Source organism: Dendrobates tinctorius, unplaced genomic scaffold (genome assembly GCF_039654945.1).
Source record: "Dendrobates tinctorius isolate UK_male_01 unplaced genomic scaffold, ASM3965494v1 ptg000160l, whole genome shotgun sequence".
In the NCBI taxonomy this organism is placed as follows: Eukaryota; Metazoa; Chordata; class Amphibia; order Anura; family Dendrobatidae; genus Dendrobates; species Dendrobates tinctorius.
This window is the reverse complement of record NW_027361827.1, coordinates 15,132,566-15,155,080: the sequence shown is the minus strand read 5'-3', so window position 1 is coordinate 15,155,080 and position 22,515 is coordinate 15,132,566. Positions and strand designations below refer to the sequence as shown.

Genomic DNA, 22,515 nt, shown 5'->3' with positions numbered 1-22,515 from the left:
ACACACACAGAGAAGAGGTAACCACAAGCGTGCGGAGATGACTGAGAATAGCCCATAAAGTCCATACAAGGTCCAAAGCCAGTTGACACGATGTCAGAGCTCCCAGGGTCGCTATTCCACCTATGATGATCACACAATGAGGTAACGACAAGCATAGGGAGATGACAGTCCATACAAGGTCCAAAGCCAGTTGGCACGAGAGTCACCACCTGTCTTATCCAACCATCTCCATGGAACCAGGCGACCAGCGGGTCCCAAAACCTGGCTTTCTCCAAACATATCCATGGTTCAGAGATGGTCACTGGACCAGATCTGTGTCCTTCCAACTGGAGCCGATCACTCCTAGGTTGTTGCCCTTAGAATCATAGATCCGTGTCCCTCGTGATAGTGCCATGATGAATTAGCTGCAGTCCTCTCGTTCGTTGAGTGTTGTGCAGACTGGTAGCTCTCTGTGATGAGATGAGATCCCATCTCTCTGTCTCAGGGTCTTTATATACTCTAGGCAGGTAAGCTATTTTTAGAATTACCCAGTGTCCTTCAGTACACCCTTACAGCCTTTCCCTATCTACAGTCAACAAACTGGTTATAGAATACAATACACAATTAGCATATCAATACACATCAATAGACAAAGATAAACACACTATGTACAAGTCACTATTACAGACTTAAGGGGGTTTTACACTAAGCGATATCGCTAGCAATATCGCTAAAACGTCACTGGTTTTGTGACGTTATAGCGATATTGCTAGCGATATCGCTATGTGTGATACTTACCAACGACCGGCTCCCCCGCTGTCCATCGCTGATCGCGCGAGAATGTCCGGCTCCATTTCTCGTCGGGCGCTTCCTGCTGAGACTTCCTGCTGTGACGACGAGTGACGCGTGGAGGCGGGCGGGAGGACGCAGGATCGCTGTGTGTGAATGGTAAGTATCGTGCGCTGCGTCGCTGCTGCATCGCTGTGAGATCTTTCTGTATGAAAGCTCACTAGCGATCATTTAGCGATGCACCAGCGATCCTGGCCGGGTCGGATCGCTGGTCGGATCGCTGGTGCATCGCTAAATGTAAAAGGGCCTTTACACAGTATGTTAAATAGTATATCAGCTGGCAAGACTGTCTTTTTTTTGACCCACCAGACAAACACTTAAATCCACAAGTCAATAATCAGATAAAAAAAAACAACTCCCCTTGGCTTGCAAAAGCACAGTCGTCTGGGTAATCAAGATATAATCTGGTTTGTTCACACAGGCGATCAAAACATCATATCTATCCCCAAATGGTGTAAATAACGTCAGCTAGGTGTGCAAAAAATAAGCTTTGAACTGTCCCCAGATCCCGAAAAAATGGAGACGCTACAGGTTTCGGAAAAACGCGCTTTTTTTTTTTTTTTTTTTTTTTACTAACTTTAGCTTTTTTTTTCATCTCTTAAATGAAACAGAACCTATACTTGTTTGACATTTTCGAAAGCATAATGACCGGGAAAATCATGATGGCACATTAGTTTTAGCATTTAATGAACATGGTAAAAAAAAAAAACAAGCAAACACACAATTGTAGAATTTTTTGCAATTTCACCGCACTTTGAATTTTTTTCTGCTTTCCAGTACATTTATATGGTAAAATCAATGATGTTGTTCAAAAGTACAACTCATTCGACAAAAAACAAGCCCTCACATGGCCATATTGATAGAAAAATAAAAAAGTTATGGCTCTGGGAAGGAGAGCAAGAAAAGAAAGCGCAAACATGGAAAATCCCAAGGTCGTGAAGTGGATAATGACACCATTCGTTTTATCATACAGTGTACTGGAAGACAGGAAAAAAAAATTCAAGTGCAGTAAAATCGTAAGAAAAAAGTGCAATTTCCCCATTGTTTTTTTGGGTTTTGTTTTTTTTCTGGCAACCGCTGTGTGGTAACTATAACTGGTCAACATTATTCTCCAGAACACTATGGTTGAGGGGACACCAAAACTATATATTTTTTTATTTTGGAGGCAACAAAAAATGTAAAAAAAAATTGTAATATATTTCTTGAAACCTGTCATAGAAAATCTTAAAATGTCTGAAGCCCCTAGTGAGTGGGCATTCACCCCCTCCCTCCTCCTATTCTCACAACAAACAACAAATTGCAGTAGCAAAAATAGCTGACAGTCTGAAGTCTCCTAGAATTAGACTGCCATAATGGGCAAAAATAAGCAGGAAATTAGGTATAACTGGATAGTGACAATCTTCATTAACATGTAGGCAGCTACTTTTTAAAGTAAGTAAGTATTTAATTAAGGCAGGAAAGGTCTTTTCAGAGGGTTGGATAACAAGGGTACATGTGTTTACACATAGACAGAGAAATGGACGAAGCTATTGTTCCCCTAGACTTAGGGTTTCTGAAAGAAAAATATAAATATTGCGGCTTGTTTAGATCCAATGGTGATGGGACATAACTATTCAGGTTCAAGATGAATCGAGGAAGAAGATGGATTTTTTTTATAACTTGTAGGGATTGTACTCACTCAAGGTGCGATAGCAGGAAGACAGGAGGCACATTCCTTTCAAAGTCCATATGGGTTTATTTGCTTCATAAACCCAGAAGCAGCAACAAAAAAGGAAAACAGCCTTTAGAGCAGGCAAAACAAAGCATCAGTGTCCTTAGCACAGTTCTCTCGCGCCTCAAAGAGCTATGTGGGAGCTACTGCTCTCCCAAGACCCCAGCAACCACTAACTTTCATGGTTCGGTCACATGACCCTGACCTCACACAGGTCCTCGCAGGATTCTGCTCCCTCAGGCCTGTAGGCACAAAGGCTGTGGTAATGTCCAGCACTCAAGCTCGCACCCAGGAGGCCTTGTACCTCCCAAGACACAGACAATGGAGGTCTCCACACCTCCACCCACAGACATTGTGCCAAACAACAGCCTCCATTACATAAACTGTAACCACACCCACAGTGAGGTATATGGGTAACCAGACCCGCCCATCTCTCATAGTTACCCGCAACCCAGACCCTGGTGCACTAAAGCAAAATACTCCGAGTTGCAACACAGGAAGCAGCCATCTCTGCGACACATACCTCCCATCGATTATATGGCCATTAGCCTCCTTACAAACTGTAACTCCTGCTTAAAAGCCACAAATCAATAGTGGACAGAGAACTGACAAAAGCCATGCCATGTTTCGTCTCAGGGTAACGGAAGAAAACGCGATAAAAAATATGGCGGTGATCTCGAACTTCTGCGATCATCAGAAGTGAAGATATCACAGAAGTTGGGAATTTCATAAAATCCTGAAGGGCTGAGGACATCCCATAACCTGGCCCATGGGATGTCATCACGAGGGTGTGTGGGTGTAACACTGGTGCTATTAAAAGGTCCAGACAAATTACGATCTGTGTGCTATAGAGAGATACACATTGGTGAATGCATGAATCTTGTTCACTGAACATCTACAATTGAAGTGTTCTCCTTTACTAAACCTGCTAAACTGAATCATCTCTGTGATCAGTGTAGTAAGTTCTTTTGTTAATCCTGTTTTACTTTATGTAATTGTATGCTGCATTGTTTTGTCCCCTTTGTAAAATATTTGGTATATTTTTTTATAAATATTGACTATCATTTGGGATTAAATAGAACATTTAATAGTTCTGTTCCTTTTGTTCTATAACCTGCACCCTGATGCCATATGCTACCAGAACCAGAAAGAGGCCTCCAGTCAGCCTTTAAAAAACACGGCTGGTGGTGGCAGCGAGTAGTCTTAGGTTATCATGCAGTTCGCAGTGGCTCTATCGGGGGTGTATACAGTGGAGAAAATAGGTATTTAATATGCTGACGATTTTGCAAGTTTTCCCACCTACAAAGAATGGAGAGAGCTGTCATTTTTATCTTAAGTACATTTCAACTGTGAGAGACAAAATCTTTAAAAAATCCAGAAAATCACATTGTATTATTTTTGCATAATTAATTTGCATTTTATTGCATGAAATAAGTATTTGATACAACAGAAAAACAGAACTTAATATTAGGTACAGAAACCTTTGTTTGCAATTACAGAGGTCAGACATTTCCTGTAGTTCTTGATCAAGTTTGCACACACTGCAGCAGGGATTTTGGCCCACTCCTCCATACATATGTTCTCCAGATCTTTTATGTTTCAGGGCTGTTGCTGGGCAACATTGAGTTTCAGCTCCCTCCAAAGATTTTCAATTTTTTCAGTTCTGGAGACTGGCTAGACCACTCCAGGACTTTGAAATGCTTCTTATGGAGCCACTTCTTAGTTACCCTGGCTGTGTGGTTTGGGTTATTGTCAAGATGGAAGACCCAGTCATGGCCCATCTTCAATGTCCTTACTGAGGGAAGGAAGTCGTTGGCTATTATCTTGAGATACATGACCCCATCCATCCTCCCTTCAATACAGTGCAGTTGTTCTATCACCTTTACAGGAAAGTACCTCCAAAATATGAGGTTTCCTCCACCATGCTGAGGTTTCCCCCACTATGCTTCATGGTTGGGACAGTGTTCTTGGGGTTGTACTCACCCTTCCTTCAAACACGGCGAGTGGAGTTGATATCAAGAAGTTCTATTTTATTCTCATCTGACCACATGACCTTCTCCTATGCCTCCTCTGGATCATCCAGATGGTCATCGGTGAACTTCAAACGGGCCTAGACTTGTGCTGGCGAGAGCAGGGGACATTGCATGTCCCGCAGGATTTTAAACTGTGACAGCATAGTGTTTTACTACTAACAATAATGTTTGAGACTGTGGCCCCAGCTCTCTTCAGGTACACTGTGTTTCCAAGGTTTTGTCCCTCGGACAATTTTGAGTGTTCCTGATAGATTTTTTCTTGCTGATTTTAGAAATGACTTCAGATTTTTCCTATCATCTAAGATTTTTGAGAAATGATATGAAACATTATAATATTCTGTTATAATTCTAAAAACTCATATATAAACTTTTTCTGAAACAGTATATTCTAAATTTTCCACTGAAATAACATAAATCGCTGATCTAGACATATGCAAGCACTTAGTATGCGAATTCTACGCAGGCGCAGTGAATCATTCAGCTGACCGTGTACGGAGCACACCACATCTCCTGTGCAGGGGAGGAATCAAAAGGCAATACTGACATACTTAGAGCATAGCTGAATGGATCACGACCTTCAATGTCATTCGGTGTCCCAATGAAATGGAGAAAGCAGAGAGATCATGTAACAGATTGCTACTTCTGCCTTACTAATGTAACAGGATATTCAGCAAAGAACAAGAAATCAATAGAATATCCTAATCTTCCTTCAGCCATAAGACCTTGCCACACGATGAAAGTCTTCATGTTCCCAAGCCGCCCAAAGTATGGACAATGGAGGACGACGAAGATGAACTAACAGTGTCAGTGGAAAATGAAACTGCTGCAGAGCCAGACTTTAAGCCTTCTACATCTAATCCACATCTGTTCAGTCAAGTTGATCTGAGTGTCTTGGTCAGAGATTTGAAATTGTCAAAGAGGCAGGCAGAATTATTGGGATCAAGGCTACAAGAACAGAATCTCTTATTACCAGGAACAAGAGTTTCTGTTTTTTGCAGTTTTCAAGAAGACCTTAATCAATTTTTCAACCATGTCGACAGTTTAACCTTTTGCAATGACGTCTTGGGGTTGTTTGGTGCTCTTGGATGCGAACATGACCCGAAGGAATGGCGACTGTTCATTGACTCGTCAGTTTTAAGTCTGAAGGCTGTTTTACTACACAACAGAAATATCTATTCTTCTATAAATATTGGACGTGCCGTACACATGAAAGAAGCGTATGAGAATATGGAGTTAAAGTTGGCCCACATTAATTATAGAAATTATAACTGGAACATATGTGGTGATCTAAAAGTTGTTGCACTTCTTCTTGGACTGCAGCTTGGATATACCAAGTATTGTTGTTTTATTTGTGGTGGGACACTGGCCACTCTGCGAAAACCTGGTTGTTGGACAAAATAATTTTAAACATAATCCTCTTGTTGATCCAGCAAAGATATTTATCCTTCCTTTGCATATTAAACTCTCAGGGGCACCACACAAGCGTGTTTCGATACTCCAGCATGCACTTATCCCTTTCAAGGGGGTGAAGCATCTGGCAAAATTTACTCTTGTATTATGGATCTAACAGAGTGGCAACCCAATAATCAACACTATTTCTAATCCTAACAATATGGCCAACAATAATGTTGCACATAGTGCAGCATGAAGGCGGTCATGTGTCAGCCGCTTCAATGAGTTCTAAGTACATGGTGTGTTGGTGGTGAGGAAAGGCTTAAGCTTGCTTCCTCCGTGCCCTCCTGCCAACCGCGGACAACAGAGAGGGGATCTTTATCCTCTTCACTTCCTTATTGTTGCGTGCCCATCTCCTCATCCTCCTCCATTTGTTCCTCAGCTTCTGCACATTTACTAACAGTTTGTCTGGCATCTTGAGCCCTCCTCCATCGCTATAATCCACCCTCCCTTGTCACCTGCCTGTGCAACGACAGTCCAAAATTTATAGATATTGTTATCACTTCCGGATCCTCCTCTGCTTATTCCTCTTCCTCTGCGAGCATCACCTCCTCCTGCAGAGTATTCAAAGTATGCTCCAGCATGTAGATGACCAGAATAGTGATGCTTATGATGGCAATGTCAGTGCTAAGCATCTTAGTAGCTATTTCGAAATTGTGCAAAAGGTGTATACACGTTCATACTGCGTTGGGCCAGACTATGCAAAATGTCATACTTTATCAGGGGTCATTACTGCTGCCACAGTCGCTGCAACATGTGCATAGTGGAATTCCACCATAGCAGAACAGCACATATCAACCAGTTAACCGGTAGCCCTAAAGACCTCTGTAGAGATATGTCGATGACACGAGTGGTGTAAATACCAGAAATAAGCACACAGCGGCTGTACTTTCCGCAGCAGCACATCCAGGGTCAGGCTGGCCCACCAGAGAACCGGAAGATTCTCTGGTGGGCCCAGGGACTGACACCTGCAGGCATACAGGGCCAGCAGCCGCCTAGGGCCCCCGCTGCTCTAGGGGCTCCCAGCCAGTGGTGTGTTGCTAATAGCGGCACATCATGCAGCTGAAATGGGGGCCCCTGCTGCCTGTGGAGTAGCAGCGGGTGACAGGAGGCAGAAGCCAGCTGTTGCAGCTAAAGCCTATCCCCGCTGCTAAGAGAAATGAATATTCACGCTTCCCCACACCCTCATGGGCATGGAGAGGAGTGAATATTCATTTCACTGTAACAGCGGACAGTGTAGCTGCATGGTGTGGTTAACACTGCCCGCTATCAGGGCCAGCACACCAGGGCCCCTGCTACCCCAGCCCATGTGGCCGCTAAGGGGCCATAAGTCAGGGGAGCCCTATGCCAGCGCCACCCTCAGGTGCGCGCCGCATTAAACTGTATGTGCATCATAGATGCCCATACAGTTGAAAGCAATATAATGGAGGAGAGAGTGTCAGATGATGCTCATTCTCCCATCATTCACCTCTGCCTCTGACACAGCAGGTGTGCGATGATGTCACGTCATAGCGGTCAGAGAGGAAAGATGTCAAGTAAAGTTAATACGCACTGTGCTAAAGTGCAAGTACTTGAAGGTGCATAAAGACCATTGCAACAAGGGGGTTTATTTTGGGTTGTGCACTTCCCTTCTTTCGGTATATTACCTATTCTGTAAGTCTCCCTTTATATTTTTTTATATGGCCTTTAATTACAGAGGGTTGAGTACGGTGAACGCGACAAACTGGTGGACTGTGAATGTGGTGCAGGCAGTGAAATTCCCAGACTAACGCATGTTGATCATGTTGCGGTTCATGCATGTAATAGGCAAATTGTTTTATTTTTTTGCCTCTACTCAGTCGTTTTTAACAAAGTTGGCAGATAATGTGAGTTGGGTCATCCTTTATGGTCTCAAAAAACGGCCAGGCTAGCCAACCCTTGCCACACCTGCGAACTTCAGACCCGCGACTGCTGTTTGCCACAGCCAGAGTTGTTACTGAGGGTGCAGTGCTTGTTGTGGTTGCATCACTCACTATCTGGGAAGCAACAATGTAACCTACTCCTCTTCATCCTCCACCCCCTCTGATGAGCTACTCAGCTGCAAGCTCTGTCCTCCCATTCCTCGCCCTGAGAATCACCCTCATCCACTTCCTGCCCTGACAGCACAATACAATCCACGTGCGCCTCAGGTATCTGAATCTCATCAGGATCACCTCCACGCCTGGAGGTTAACGTCTGGAGACAAGGGTCTGGATTCTGCTCTGACCCAACTTCATCCATCCCCAGATCCAACTGCAAAGCCTTTTGCCCATCGGTGCAGATGCTTTCCTCCTCTTGAGTCTGTGAATCTTTGGAAAAGACCTCTGATGCCCATGGAATAGAATGTGCAAATAACTCTGAAGACTCGCCCATTTGTTGTTCTTCACAGTCAGTTGGGCGGTTGGAGTTTTGACATGGGGGTAAACAAGAGAAATTGGGGTGCCACTTATAAAGACTCTACTGAGTGTGACGTTAGAGTCAAAGAAGAGGTGAAGAGGTCACTTGATGCAGAGCTTGCCATCCACTGAAGCACATTTTGTCCCTCATCTACAAAACATACCCCTTTACTGCTGCCAAAGAAAGGGAGTTGAGTAGCCCATCCAGTAACAGAAGTTGTCAAAATGCTGTGCAATTACTCACTACAGCAAAACAAATCTACTTCTCATCTCTCATAGAATCCCTGTCTCACAACGCTAAGCAGCTATTCAGTACTTTCTATTCTCTCCTCGTCCCCTAGCTCACCCTCCCTATTCACTCACCTCAGCTGAAGACTTTGCCTCATTCTTTAAGCAGAAGATTGACAACATAAAGGGCCTGTCACATTAAGCGATATCGCTAGCAATATCGCTATAACGTCACTGGTTTTTGTGACGTTATAGCGCTATTGCTAGCGATATCGCTATGTCTGATACTTACCTCCGACCACTCCCCCGCTGGTTATCGCTGATCGCGCGAGAATGTCCTGGACTGTTTCTCGTCGTCACCTTCCTGCTGGGGCTTCCTGCTGTGACGACGAGCGACGCGTGGATGCGGGCGGGAGGACGTCTTCATCGCCTCGTCTGACAAGTAAGTAGCGACCCCCGACCCCTGCGATGTCGCTGGTGAGATCTGCCTGTGTGGCAGCTCACTAGCGACCACTTAGCAATGTACCAGCGATCCTGACCGCGTCATATCGCTGGTCGGGATCGCTGGTACATCGCTAAGTGTGACAGTACTTTAAGGCAAAGCTTTTGCCTAATGTTCCCACAGCCCCTCCTCATAACTACTCAACTTTCCTCCTCCAAAACCAACTTCTCCACCATCACGGAAGATCAACTTTCCTCTTTACTCTCCAAATCACATCTCACCACCTGGGAACTTGACCCAATCCCATATCACCTCATTCCCAATCTTACAATAGTCATCCCGAAACTAACCTACCACCTCAACCTGTCACTAACAACTCTTGCCTTCCCCTCATGCTTCAAACATACCTCGGTCACACTATTCCTCAAAAGGTCCACCCTTGACCCATCCTTTGTGTATAGCTATCACCCCATATCACTTCTCCCCTATGTCTCAAAACTAGTGGAACAACACATCCATTTTGAACTGTCTTCAAACCTCTCCTCCTGCTCCCTCTTTGACCGCTTACAAACTGTCTTCTGACCTCACCATTCCACTTAACTGCCCTGACTAAAGTCAACAATGCGCTACTAACCACCAAATCCAAGTGACACTACTTTTTCCTTCTCCTCCTGGACCTGTCATCTGCATTTGACACAGATTCCCTCTTACTACAGACTCTCTCATCTCTTGGCCCTATCTTATATCTTCTCATACCTAACAGACATGATATTTTTTGTCTCCCACTCACACACCACCTCCTCATCTCACCCCCTGTCTGTCAGTGTCCCCCAAGGTTCAGTTTTAGGACCCCTGCTCCTCTCCATCTACACCTTTGGCCTGGGACAGCCCATGGAGTCTAATAGCTTTCAGTATCACCTCTACGCTGATGACAGAAAGATCTACCTCTCTGGACCTGATATCACCTCCTTACTAAGCAGAATCCCGCAATGTCTATCTGCTATTTCATCTTTCTTGTCTGCTAGATTTCTAAAACTTAACATGGATAAAACCAAATTCATAATCTTTCTATCATCTCATTCTCATTAACCCAGCAGGAAGTACAGCGGCGTCTAAAAATCACTAAAATTGACAAATGCCTGGGCCCGGATGGGATGCACCCCTGAGTACTGCAGGAATTATGTACAGTCATAGATAGACCATTATTTATAATCTTTAAAGATTCCATAATAATAGGGTCTGTACCACAGGACTGGCGTATAGCAAATGTGGTGCCAATATTCAAAAAGCGGACAAAAGCTGAACATGGAAATTATACGCCAGTGAGCTTAACCTCAACTGTGGGTAAAATCCTGGAGGGTTTTCTAAGAGATACTATACTGGAGTATCTGAAGAAAAATAACCTCATGACCCAATATCAACATGGGTTTACAAGGGACCGTTCCTGTCAGACTAATCTGATAAGCTTTCATGAAGAGGTAAATTGCAGACTGGACCAAGGGAATGCAGTGGACATGGTGTATATGGACTTTTCAAAAGCTTTTGATACGGTGCCACACAAAAGGTTGATACATAAAATGAGAACAATGGGTATAGGGGAAAATATGTGTAAGTGGGTTAAGAGCTGGCTCAGGGATAGTAAACAAAGGGTGGTTATTAATGGAGCACACTCAGACTGGGTCACAATTAACAGTGGGGTACCACATGGGTTAGTATTGGGCCCGCTTCTTTTTAACATATTTATTAATGACCTTGTAGGGGGCATAGAGAGTAGAATTTCAATATTTGCAGATGACACTAAACTCTGCAGGGTAATCAATACAGAGGAGGACAATTTTATATTACAGGATGATTTATGTAAACTAGAAGCTTGGGCTGATAAATGGCAAATCAGCTTTAATGGGGATAAATGTAAGGTCATGCACTTGGTAGAACAAACAAGATGTATAATTATGTGCTTAATTGTAAAACACTGGGCAAAATTGTCACTGAAAAAGACCTGGGTGTATCGGTGGACGACAAACTCACATTTCGTGGCCAGTGTCAGGCAGCGGCTGCAAAGGCAAATAAAATAATGGGATGCATTAAAAGAGGCATAGATGCTCATGAGGAGAACATAATTTTACCTCTATATAAGTCACTAGTGCGACCACACTTAGAATACTGCGTACAGTTCTGGTCTCCGGTGTATAAGAAAGACATAGCTGAACTGGAGTGGGTGCAGAGAAGAGCGACCAAGGTTATTAGGGAACTGGGGTGTCTGCAATACCAAGACAGGTTATTACACTTGGGGTTATTTAGTTTGGAAAATCGAAGGCTTAGGGGTGATCTTATTACAATGTATAAATATATGCGGGGACAGTACAAAGACCTTTATAATTATCTTTTTACTCTTAGACCTGTGACAGGGACAAGGGGGCATCCTCTACGTCTGGAGGAAAGAAGGTTTAAGCATAATCACAGATGCGGATTCTTTACTGTAAGAGCAGTGAGACTATGGAACTCTCTGCCATATGATGTTGTAATGAGTGATTCACTTCTAAAATTTAAGAAGGGTCTGGATGACTTTCTTGAAAAGTATAATTACAGGGTATTACAGGGTATATACACTAGTTTCCTTAATATTGCGTTGATCCAGGGAGCTAGCCTGATTGCCGTATGTGGAGTCGGGAAGGAATTTTTTTCCCCAATGTGAAGCTTACTGGTTTCCACATGGGTTTTTTTGCCTTCCTCTGGATCAACATGTTAGGGCATGTTAGGATAGGATATGGGTTGAACTAGATGGACTTAAAGTCTTCCTTCAACCTTAATAACTATGTTACTATGTTACTATGTCATTCAACCCCCCACCAACTGACTTATCCATCAAAATCAATGGCTTGACTTCTGATCTTTCTTTCAAATCTGAGATCCAAGCCCATTCCCCTATCTGCAAACTCCAACTCAATAATATCTCAGAATCAGCAGATTCTTCCACAATGAATCTGCAAAAGCACTAGTACATGCCCTCATCATCTCCCACCTTGTCTACTGCAATCTACTGCTCTGTGGCCTCCCTTCTAACACTATCGCACCGATCCAATCTATCCTAAACTCTGCTGCCTGACTAATCAACCTGTTACCCAGCTATTCCTCAACTTCTCTCCTCTGTCAATCCCTGCACTGGCTCTCCATTGCCTAGAGACTCCTGTCCAAAACCCTAAGTTAGGCCTACAAAGCAACTCAAAACCTCTGATCATCACAAGATCTCCTTCTCTATTCCCCTTTTATCTCCTCTTCCCACCATAGCAAATAGTCTGTGATTCCTCACGGGCAGGGTGCTCTCTCCTCTAGTAGCAGTCAGTGACTTGTATTGTTTAAGATTATTGTACTTGTTTTTATTATGTATACCCTTTTTACATAAATGGCTCTATAAAAATAAATAATAATATTGATACCACTGTGTGGCTGCCAAAGAAAGGGAGTCGAGTAGATCGCACAGTAAGTGAAGTTCTCAAAAAAGTGCGCAATTATAATATTTCTACTCTGGGAAACTGATGACACTTTAGTGGTATGTGTCAATAATTTTGGGAAATGTTTGTACTCCAAGTTGAATTTCCTTCCGTCAGGATTTCCGTCAGGAAATCCGCTTCCAGCTACCAAGTGCAGTGACTCCCATCCCTCCCTGCATTTCCCCTGGCTCACTCTCCACATTTGATGCCATCACAGAAGAAGAAGTCTCCAGGCTCCTCTCTTCTTCTCATCTGACTACATGTACTACTGACCCCATGCCCTCACATCCCCTCCAGTCTCCCTCTCCAGTCGTCACAACTCACTTAACTACAATCTTTAATCTCTCCCTCTCCTCTGGTATTTTCCTATCTTTCTTCAAACACTCTATCATTACTCCATTATTAAAGAAACCCGCCCTCGACACATCCTGCACAAACAACTACAGATCAGTCTCCAATCTCCCCTTCATCTCTAAACTCTTGGAATGCCTTGAAACTCCTGCAATACCCGTTACCTCTCCACTCATTCCCTCCTAGACCCTTCATAGTCCGGCTTCCGCCCCCTATATTTGACAGAAACTACATTCATCAAAGTGACCGATGACCTTCTGACAGCAAAATGTAACGGTGACTACTCTCTGCTCATTCTTCTCGACCTTTCTGCAGCTTTCATCACTGTTGACCACCATCTCCTACTCTTTAGGCTCCAGTCACTAGGTATTATGGACACTGCCCTCTCCTGGTTCTCTTCCTATCTTTCTGACCGGTCCTTCAATGTTTTGTTCACTGGCTCCACTTCATCATCTCCTCTTCCTCTCACTGTTGGGGTACCTCAGGGCTCAATCCTTGGCCCCCTTCTCTGCTCTCTCTACACAGCCCCAGTTGGACAGACCATCAGCAGATTTGGCTTTCAGTACCATCTTTATGCTGATGACACACAATTATACACGTCATGCCCTGACATTACCCCCGCTGTACTACAGAACGCCAGTGACTGTCAGTCTGCAGTCTCCAACATCATGTCCGCTCTCTATCTGAAACTCAACCTCTCCAAAACTGAACTTCTTCTGCTCCCGCCATCTACTAACCTCCCCGAATCTGACATTTCCCTCTCCGTTTGTGGCAGCATAATAACACCCCGGCAGCAGGCGCGCTGTCAGGGTGTTACGTTTGATACCAATCTCTCCTTCACCAACCATATACAATCTCTTGCCCACTCTTACTGCTTACACCTAAAGAACATCTCTTGAATCCGCCTTTTTCTCACCATGGAAGCAACAAAACCCTCACTGTCACCTTGATCCACTCCCGCCTGGACTACTGTAATGCTCTATTAATTGGCCTCCCCCTCACTCTACTTTCCCCTCTCCAGTCTATCCTTAATACAGCAGCCAGGGTCATCCATCTGGCTAATCGGTACTCAGACGTGTCTGCTCTTCGCCAGTCATTACACTGGCTGCCCATTCTCCACAGGATCCAATTCAAAGTACTTGCTCTCACCCACAAAGCCCTCCACAGTGCGGCACCCCCTTACATCTCCCTCATTTATGTCAATCGGCCTAACCGATCGCTGCACTCTGCAAACGACTTGTCATGGTTTGAACAGGGTTCTTGCCCTGCACTCACAGGGTTAAGTGTTCGTGGCCTCTTTCTGGATCTGGGAGGGGTATTTATACTCACTCTTTACCAGGGTTCTCTGTCAACTATACTGTTGTTCTGGTGTGTCTGACCCCTGGTGTGTGTATTCTGCGTTGCTTGTTTGCTTCCTGTGTATGACCTGGTCTGTTCCCACACTCTGTACTCCGTCTCTCGTTTTGGTACTATTGTCTTTTCTGGTTCTGACCTCCTGGCTTGGCTATCGTTACTCCGTTACAGATTGTCCCTATTGTACCGTCTATTGCCCGTTCTGGTTTTCTGATCTATTGCTACGTCCTGACTATCCATTCTGTCTAACCCTTTGGTACTGTATTGCTATCTTGCGCATTGACCCCGGCTTCATCTGGTTTCTGTTTCTGTCTATGCCCCTTGGTAACATTGTCCTGTAGTTACCTTTCTAGGAGTTCCCTGCAGCTCCTAGCTCTGTGGAGCTTAGGCCACGCCCCAGCAGTCACGTGCTTCAGGTCCTGATACTCTGAAGCATGCATTGTCACTGCTGCTGCCCTCCTCCACATGTATCTTTGAGCACTGTTTTTGTACTCAGGACTCACACACTGGCTCAGTGAGCAAGTGCAGTGCGGGGTTCCTGACATGACTTTTGACTAACCTCTGCACTAATCCGTACCTCCCACTCCCGATTCCAATACTTCTCCCGCACTACGCCAATCCTCTAGAATGCTCTACCCCAAGAAATTAGGACCATCCACAACTTGCAGAGTTTTAGGCGCTCCCTCAAAACACATTTGTTCAGAGCTGCCTATCACGTTCCCTAATCAAAGTCATTTTATGTGTAAGTGTGTGTGTAGCCTATTCACTATCTCTGTCTATCCCCTACTCTCTCAAGATGGCTGGACCATCATTGTAAATACACACCTGTACTTTGTATCTCCCCCACCTACTTGTAGATTGTAAGCTCTCACGAGCAGGGTAGTCTTATTTTGCTTTAATTACTGTATTGTTAACGTTGTTACTTATGACTGTTGTGTGTGAAACTGTTAAACTGTAAAGCGCTGCAGAATATGTTGGCGCTATATAAATAAATATTATTATTCCTTCATGTGTATTGGTTGTAGCAGCAGGATTCCCAGACCGGCAGGCCTGCAATTTATTTAAGTCATCAACCTGTGTTACTATCCTTATATTTTTATAACATTTGTGGTATATCAAGCTGATATTTGTGCTACCTGTGTGTGGCTGATCAAACATCACGTTTAAGCTGTTGTATGAGGTATAAGGGCTCTCAGCACAGCAGGCTTACACTGGTCCACCTCGTCTTAATTTAACCCCTTTCTGACATCAGACGTACTATCCCGTCCATGGGACCCGGGCCCCTATGCCCATGGATGGGATAGTACGTCTAGCGCGATCAGCGGCGCCCACTTGGTGAGCACTGCTGATCGTGGCCGGGTGTCAGCTGATTATCACAGCTGACACCCGGCACTATGTGTCAGGGGCGGTCACGGACCGCCCCTGACACGTTAACCCCTTGCACACTGTGATAAAACACGATCGCGGTGTACCGGGGGTTAAAGGGAAGCATCGGCAGGGAGTGGGCTCCCTCCATGCTTCCCTGAGCCCCCCACAGCAGCGCAATGTGCAGCGCTGCTGTGGGGGGCTCTTTCCCTGCAGGTCCCCGGATCCAAGATGGCGACGGGGACCTTCGGGGGCCTGCAGGGAGCTGGCTTCCTCAGTGCCTGCAAAGCGCAGGCATGAAGAAGCCTTCTGCACTGCCTGTGACAGATTGCTGATCTGTCAGTGATCTGTGATGTGACAGATCAGCGATCTGTCACAGGACAGTGATGTCCCCCCTGGGACAACCTAATAAAGTTAAAAAAAAAAGGTGTAAAAATAATTTTTTACAAAATTGCTAAATAAATTAAAAAAAAAAAAAAAAAATTAATTTTTTGGAAAGAAAAAAGAAAAAAAACAGTAAAAGTACACATATTTGGTATCACCATGTCCGTAACGACCTGCCCTACAAAATGATTATTTTTTATATAAAATTGTTTTTATTGCATAAAAGCGCCAAAACATAAAAAAATGACATAAATGAGGTATCGCTGTAACCATACTGACCCGAAGAATAAAACTGCTTTATCAATTTTACCGCACGCGGAACGGTGTAAACGAACCCCCCCAAAAGAAATTCATGAAACGCTGATTTTTGTTCATTCTGCGTCCCAAAAATCGGAATAAAAAGCGATCAAAAAATGTCACATGCCCGAACATGATACCAATAAAAACGTCAACTCGTCCCGCAAAAAATAAGACCTCACGTGACTCAGTGGGTCAAAATACGGAAAAATTATAGCTCTCAATATGTGGTGATGCAAACACTATTTTTACAATAAAAAGCGTCTTTTAGCGTGTGACAGCTGCCAAAAATAAAAACCGCCATAAATAGTAAATCAAACCCCCCCGTTATCACCCCCTTAGTTAGGGAAAAATAATAAAATTAAAAAAATGTATTTATTTCCATTTTCCCATTAGGGTTAGGGCTAGGGCTAGGGCTATGGTTAGGGCTAGGGCTAGGGTTAGGGCTAGGGTTAGGGCTAGGGTTAGGGTTGGGGCTAGGGCTAGGGTTAGGGCTGACATTAGGGTTAGGGGTGTGTTGGGGTTAGGGTTGGAGATAGAATTGGGGGGTTTCCACTGTTTGGGCACATCAGGTGCTCTCCAAACGCAACATGGCGTCTGATCTCAATTCCAGCCAATTCTGTGTTGAAAAAGTCAAATGGTGCTCCTTCCCTTCCAAGCTCTGCCATGCGCCCAAACAGTGTTTTACCCCCACATATGGGGTATCAGCCTACTCAGGACAAATTGCAAAACAACTTTTGGCATCCTATTTCTCCTGTTGCCCTTAGGAAAATAAAAAATTGGGGGCACAAATATCATTTTTGTGGGAAAAAAATGATTTTTTTATTTTCACGCCTGGGCGTTATAAACTTCTTGGGGGTTCAAAGTGCTCACCACACATCTAGATAAGTTCCTTAGGGGTCTAGTTTCCAAAATGGTGTCATTTGTGGGGGGTTTCCATTGTTTAGGTACATTAGGGGCTCTCAAAAGGCAACATGACACCAGCAGACCATTCTATCAAAGTCTGCATTCCAAAACGTCACTACTTCCCTTCCGAGCCCCGACGTGGGCCCATACAGTAGTTTTCTCCAACAAATGTGGTATCAGGGTACTCAGGATAAATTGGACAACAACTTTTGGGGTCCATTTTCTCCTGGTACCCTTGGGAAAATAAAAAAATGGGGACTAAATGATCATGTTTGTGGAAAAAATACGATTTTTTTATTTTCACGCCCGGGCGTTATAAACTTCTGTGAAGCACTGGGGGAGTTCAAAGTGCTCACCACACATCTAGATAAGTTCCTTAGGGGGTCTAGTTTCCAAAATGGGGTCACTTGTGGGGGGATTCCACTGTTTAGGTACATCAGGGGCTTTCCAAACGCGACATGGTGTCCGATCTCAATTCCAGCCAAAAAAGTCAAATAGCGCTGTTTCCCTTTCGAGCTCTGCCATGCGCCCAAATAGTGGTTTACCCCCACATGTGGGGTATCAGCGTACTCAGGACAAATTGAAAAATAACTCTTAGGGTCCTGTTACCCTTGGGAAAATAAAAATTGGGGGTGAAAAGATCATTTTTGTGGAAAAAATTTGATTTTTTAATTGTATCGCTGTACGTTATAAACTTCTGTGAAGCCCTTGTGGGTTCAAAGTTCTCACCACATATCTAGATAAGTTCCTTGGGGGGTCTAGTTTCCAAAATGTGGTCACTTGTGGGGGGATTCCACTGTTTAGGTACATCAGGGGCTTTCCAAACGCGACATGGTGTCCGATCTCAATTCCAGACAAAAAAGTCAAATGGCGCTGTTTCCCTTCCGAGCTCTGCCATGCGCCCAAATAGTGGTTTACCCCCACATGTGGGGTATCAGCGTACTCAGGACAATTTGCACAATAACTTTTAGGGTCCTGTTACCCTTGGGAAAGTAAGAATTGAGGGTGAAAAGATCATTTTTGTGGAAAAAATATGATTTTATAATTGTACGGCTGTACGTTATAAACTTCTGTGAAGCCCTTGGGAGTTCAAAGTTCTCACCAAACATCTAGATAAGTTCCTTTGGGGGTCTAGTTTCCAAAATGGTGTCATTTGTGGGGAGTTTCCACTGTTTTGGTACATCAGGGACTTCCCAAACACGACATGGTGTCCGATCTCAATTCCAGCCAAAAAAGTCAAATGGCGCTGCTTCCCTTCCGAGCTCTGCCATGCGCCCAAATAGTCTTTTACACCCACATGTGGGGTATCAGCATACTCAGGACAAATTGCACAATAACTTTTAGGGTCCTGCTACCCTTGGGAAAATAAAAATTGGGTGTGAAAAGATCATTTTTGTGGAAAAAATATGATTTTTGAATTGTACCGCTGTACGTTATAAACTTCTGTGAAGCCCTTGTGGGTTCAAAGTTCTCACCACATATCTAGATAAGTTCCTTGGGGGGGTCTAGTTTCCAAAATGGGGTCACTTGTGGGGGGGGTTTCCACTGTTTAGGTACATCAGGGGCTCTCCAAACGTGACATGGCGTACGATCAGAATTCCAGCCAATTTTGCATTGAAAAAGTCAAACGGCGCTCCTTCCCTTCTGAGCTCTGCCATGCGCCGAAACAGTGGTTCCCCCCACATATCAGGTATCAGCGTACTCAGGACAAATTGCACAATAACTTTTCCAGTCCAATTTCTCCTTTTACCCTTGGCAAAATAAAAAAAAATTGAACCTGAATTATTTTTTTTGTGAAAAAAAGTTAAATGTTCATTTTTTTAAATATTCAAAAAATTCCTGTGACGCACCTAAAGGGTTAATAAACTTCTTGAATGTGGTTTTGAGCACTTTAAGGGGTGCAGTTTTTAGAATGGTGCCACTTTTGGGTATTTTCTATCATATAGACCCCTCAAAGTGTCTTCAAATGTGATGTGGTCCGTAAAAATAAAATGGTGTTGTAAAAATGAGAAATCGCTGGTCAACTTTTAACCCTTATAACTTCCTAACAAAAAAAAATTTTGGTTCCAAAATTGTGCTGATGTAAAGTAAACATGTGGGAAATGTTACTTATTAAGTTTTTGTGTGCCGTATCTCTGTGATTTAAGGGCATAAAAATTCAAAGTTGGAAAATTGCGAAATTTTCAAAATTTTCGCCAAATTTCCATTTTTTTCACAAATAAACGTAAGTTATATGAAAGAAATTTTACCACTAACATGAAGTACAATATGTCACGAGAAAACAATGTCAGAATCACCGGGATCAATGGAAGCGTTTCAGAGTTATTACCTCATAAAGGGACAGTGGTCAGAATTGTAAAAATTGGCCCGGTCATGAACGTGCAAACCACCCTTGGGGGTGAAGGGGTTAAACAAATTCAAAGCTGTAAATGCTGGCACAGACCCTTATACCACATGCATGGCCCATGGCTGACTGCTACTATGCCATTATCAAATTTGTACTGTGTGTCAATTTATGCCACTTTTACGGATGTCTCCCTAATTTTACCTTTTTGTCCCCCTTGAAGGTTTTGTCTATGTGTTTGGTTTTGCCTCCAACTGAATGCAATGAGGTTCGGATACGTTCGACAAATTGTTTGGCGAACATCGGTCCATTTGCCAAATCCGAGCCGAATCCAAGCACAAATATGATCTTCGTATTCAATAAATGATCACATATTGCATTTTGCTTGTTAGAATTGTAACCGGATGTAGGCAAAAATGCATTTAAAAGGGTTGTTTAGGACTTTCAATATTATATAGATGGGGTTCATTGTAATGTGGCAGGTGCGGTAGCCGTGGGTGAGGTACTCGTCTCTTGCGCCATGGCACATTATATAAAGATGGGCGTCTTGGCTGGGTATGTGGACTTGTTCTGTGGGGGCGCTATGCCTGTGCGGGCAATATGAATCCGATGACGTTGGTTTGCCAGGACTAGATGTTTCACAATTAGATGAAGGAGACCACCATTAAAAAATGAACTTTTTACCGAAAGGGAACTTGGTAGGGATTATATACAAGAGATAACGGGCATATATCTTTATGAATGTTACTTTTACAATACGGAGCACTTTCTACACACAGATTCTTTCCTCTTTTGTCCTCTATCTGCACCTTTCCTCTCTTCTTCACCACAACCCAGCTCAGTACTACTATTCAGTTTGTAAGAGTATTATGCTCTACCGTTCTTTTCCTCTTAGGAGAACTACTTTGCCAGTATGGCGGGTACTTATATTCTTTGTCTCAGATACTCCGGAACGCCCGCCCGGTGCACTCTCTTTGTCATACATACTCTGACCCGCTTAGGCCTGTTACTTCTCGGAGTTAAAAACTCTAGGCCATAGTGCTAGGCGTCCTGACCCAGGACCCATCTCCGATTACTCTGCTCTGTCAGCCACTTCTCTTCTGCTCAGGATCTCGCTATTCTCTGTCTTTGTCTCCTATCTCCTCAGGGGACCCCACATCACATGGCACTGCTTACCTTAAGACTTAGGTCTTTATTCTATACATGCTGGGCCTTTTCCAATGTCCTAACAGGAAACTGTGTTTTTCCCTTCATCTTAGTCCCTCCCATTTGGGGCTATTTCCAAATATTAACGCTCACTGTCCCTATTGTCAAACTACACACATGAATATGCACCGCACAATTCATATTACACAATATCACAATATACTTGTTCTTCAAGGGGGAGAGTGGGCAATATGTCCATCTCCTTACACCAGCACCTGGCACCCCTACCAATCAGCTGCTCTGGCAATGGCTGTATGTAAGCAATGTACAAAATGAAACACTGCAGCTCCATACATTGCGTAGTGGCCACTGCCATGTACTGAGGCTTACTACCTCCCATCTACCGATATGCACCAATCTCATATTGATGACTTATCCTATGGATAAGGGCTGATGCAGACATCCATGAAACTTGATCCAAGCACAGACCACAATACACGGACTGCACGCGGCTCTCCCAAACTGAACTCCGCGGCCTCATGCATGCCTATGAGGCTTTAAAGTGGGAAACCCTCAGACAGTCCGTGCATTGGGGTCCGTGGGGTTTCGCAGATGTCAGCATAAGCCCTAAGTTGTGAATATAGAAGTCCCTGACCACACCTTTAAAATTGGATTTCCTTTACTATTATTTATAATTTGTTTTCCTCCTTTTTTTTGTAATATATCTTTGTATATCTACGCTAAAAATAGACACTCATGTTTGTTATGAAAAATGTATTACTAATATTATTTTTTTAAGTTAGTCTTTATATCTGTAGCATCTGATATTCTTCATGAAATCGTATTTGTAATCATACTGAATAAAGATTTTTTTTTTAAAATAACTTAACTTTTTAATAAAAGAAGAGATGGAGGATATATAAATATTAAGTAGTTTTCTTGAGCTACAAGGGCAAGTATCTGTTTAATCAGAAGACACCATGACAACCATCCTTAGCGACCTGTCAGTGAGATTATTCCTACATTTTATTAACACAGTATATACATGTAGTTAACTTAGCATAGTATATCGGGCATTAAGCAATATTAGTAATGCAGTAATAATCGAAAAACACTGTTCTCAGAAATACTCCAGACATTGGCGATCCTAGCATTAGCCCTCTAGGAGCCATTCTCACCATATTCAGCTGAGATCTTTTGTGCCAATTCATGTCTGGGTGCGATGTCATAGTATAGGAACTTACTGACCCCAAAAGGCTTCAAACGATGCACAATGGCTTCTCCTGCAAGGAATATAATGTAAAGAAAAACAATGTTAGTGGTTTTCTTTGTTAACTGAGTTGGCCCTGGGACTGGCGCTGCTCTGAACATTGTGTCCCTAGGTGATCTCATGACATTGTGTTTATGTTATGTTAGCCCCGCAGCCCATCAGCGGCCCCTAATTGGCTGCATTCTTCATACTTTACAGGATTGACTTCAGTTCTGTCAGAACTGTGAAGGCTGCAGCCAATCAGGGGATGGTGATGGGCTACAGCGCTCACGTGAAAACAAACCAAGAGATCACCAGGGAACACAGAGCAGAGAAGCGGCGCCGGTCCAGAAAGTAAGTATGCTTTTTTATTTTATTTAGCACACTAGGGATTCAAAAGGGGCTGTCTAAAAATGTCTTATGAGTGGGTGTGCTGGAGTCAGACGCTACTGATTCATGAAAAAGTGCACACCATTCATGAATATGGAGTGTCCAACAAGTGGCGTATGCTTCCTTGCGCC

General features: G+C 43.6%; 1 protein-coding gene across 1 annotated transcript in view; it reads right to left on the bottom strand.

The window, feature by feature from the left end:
* Positions 1-22,515, bottom strand: part of LOC141052434 (glyoxylate reductase/hydroxypyruvate reductase-like) — a 117,197-nt gene that overhangs the window by 19,998 nt on the left and 74,684 nt on the right. The window contains exon 6 of the mRNA XM_073549664.1: positions 21,924-22,028. Coding sequence (XP_073405765.1) covers positions 21,924-22,028 — 105 coding nt within the window. The remainder of the gene's footprint in view (positions 1-21,923; positions 22,029-22,515) is intronic.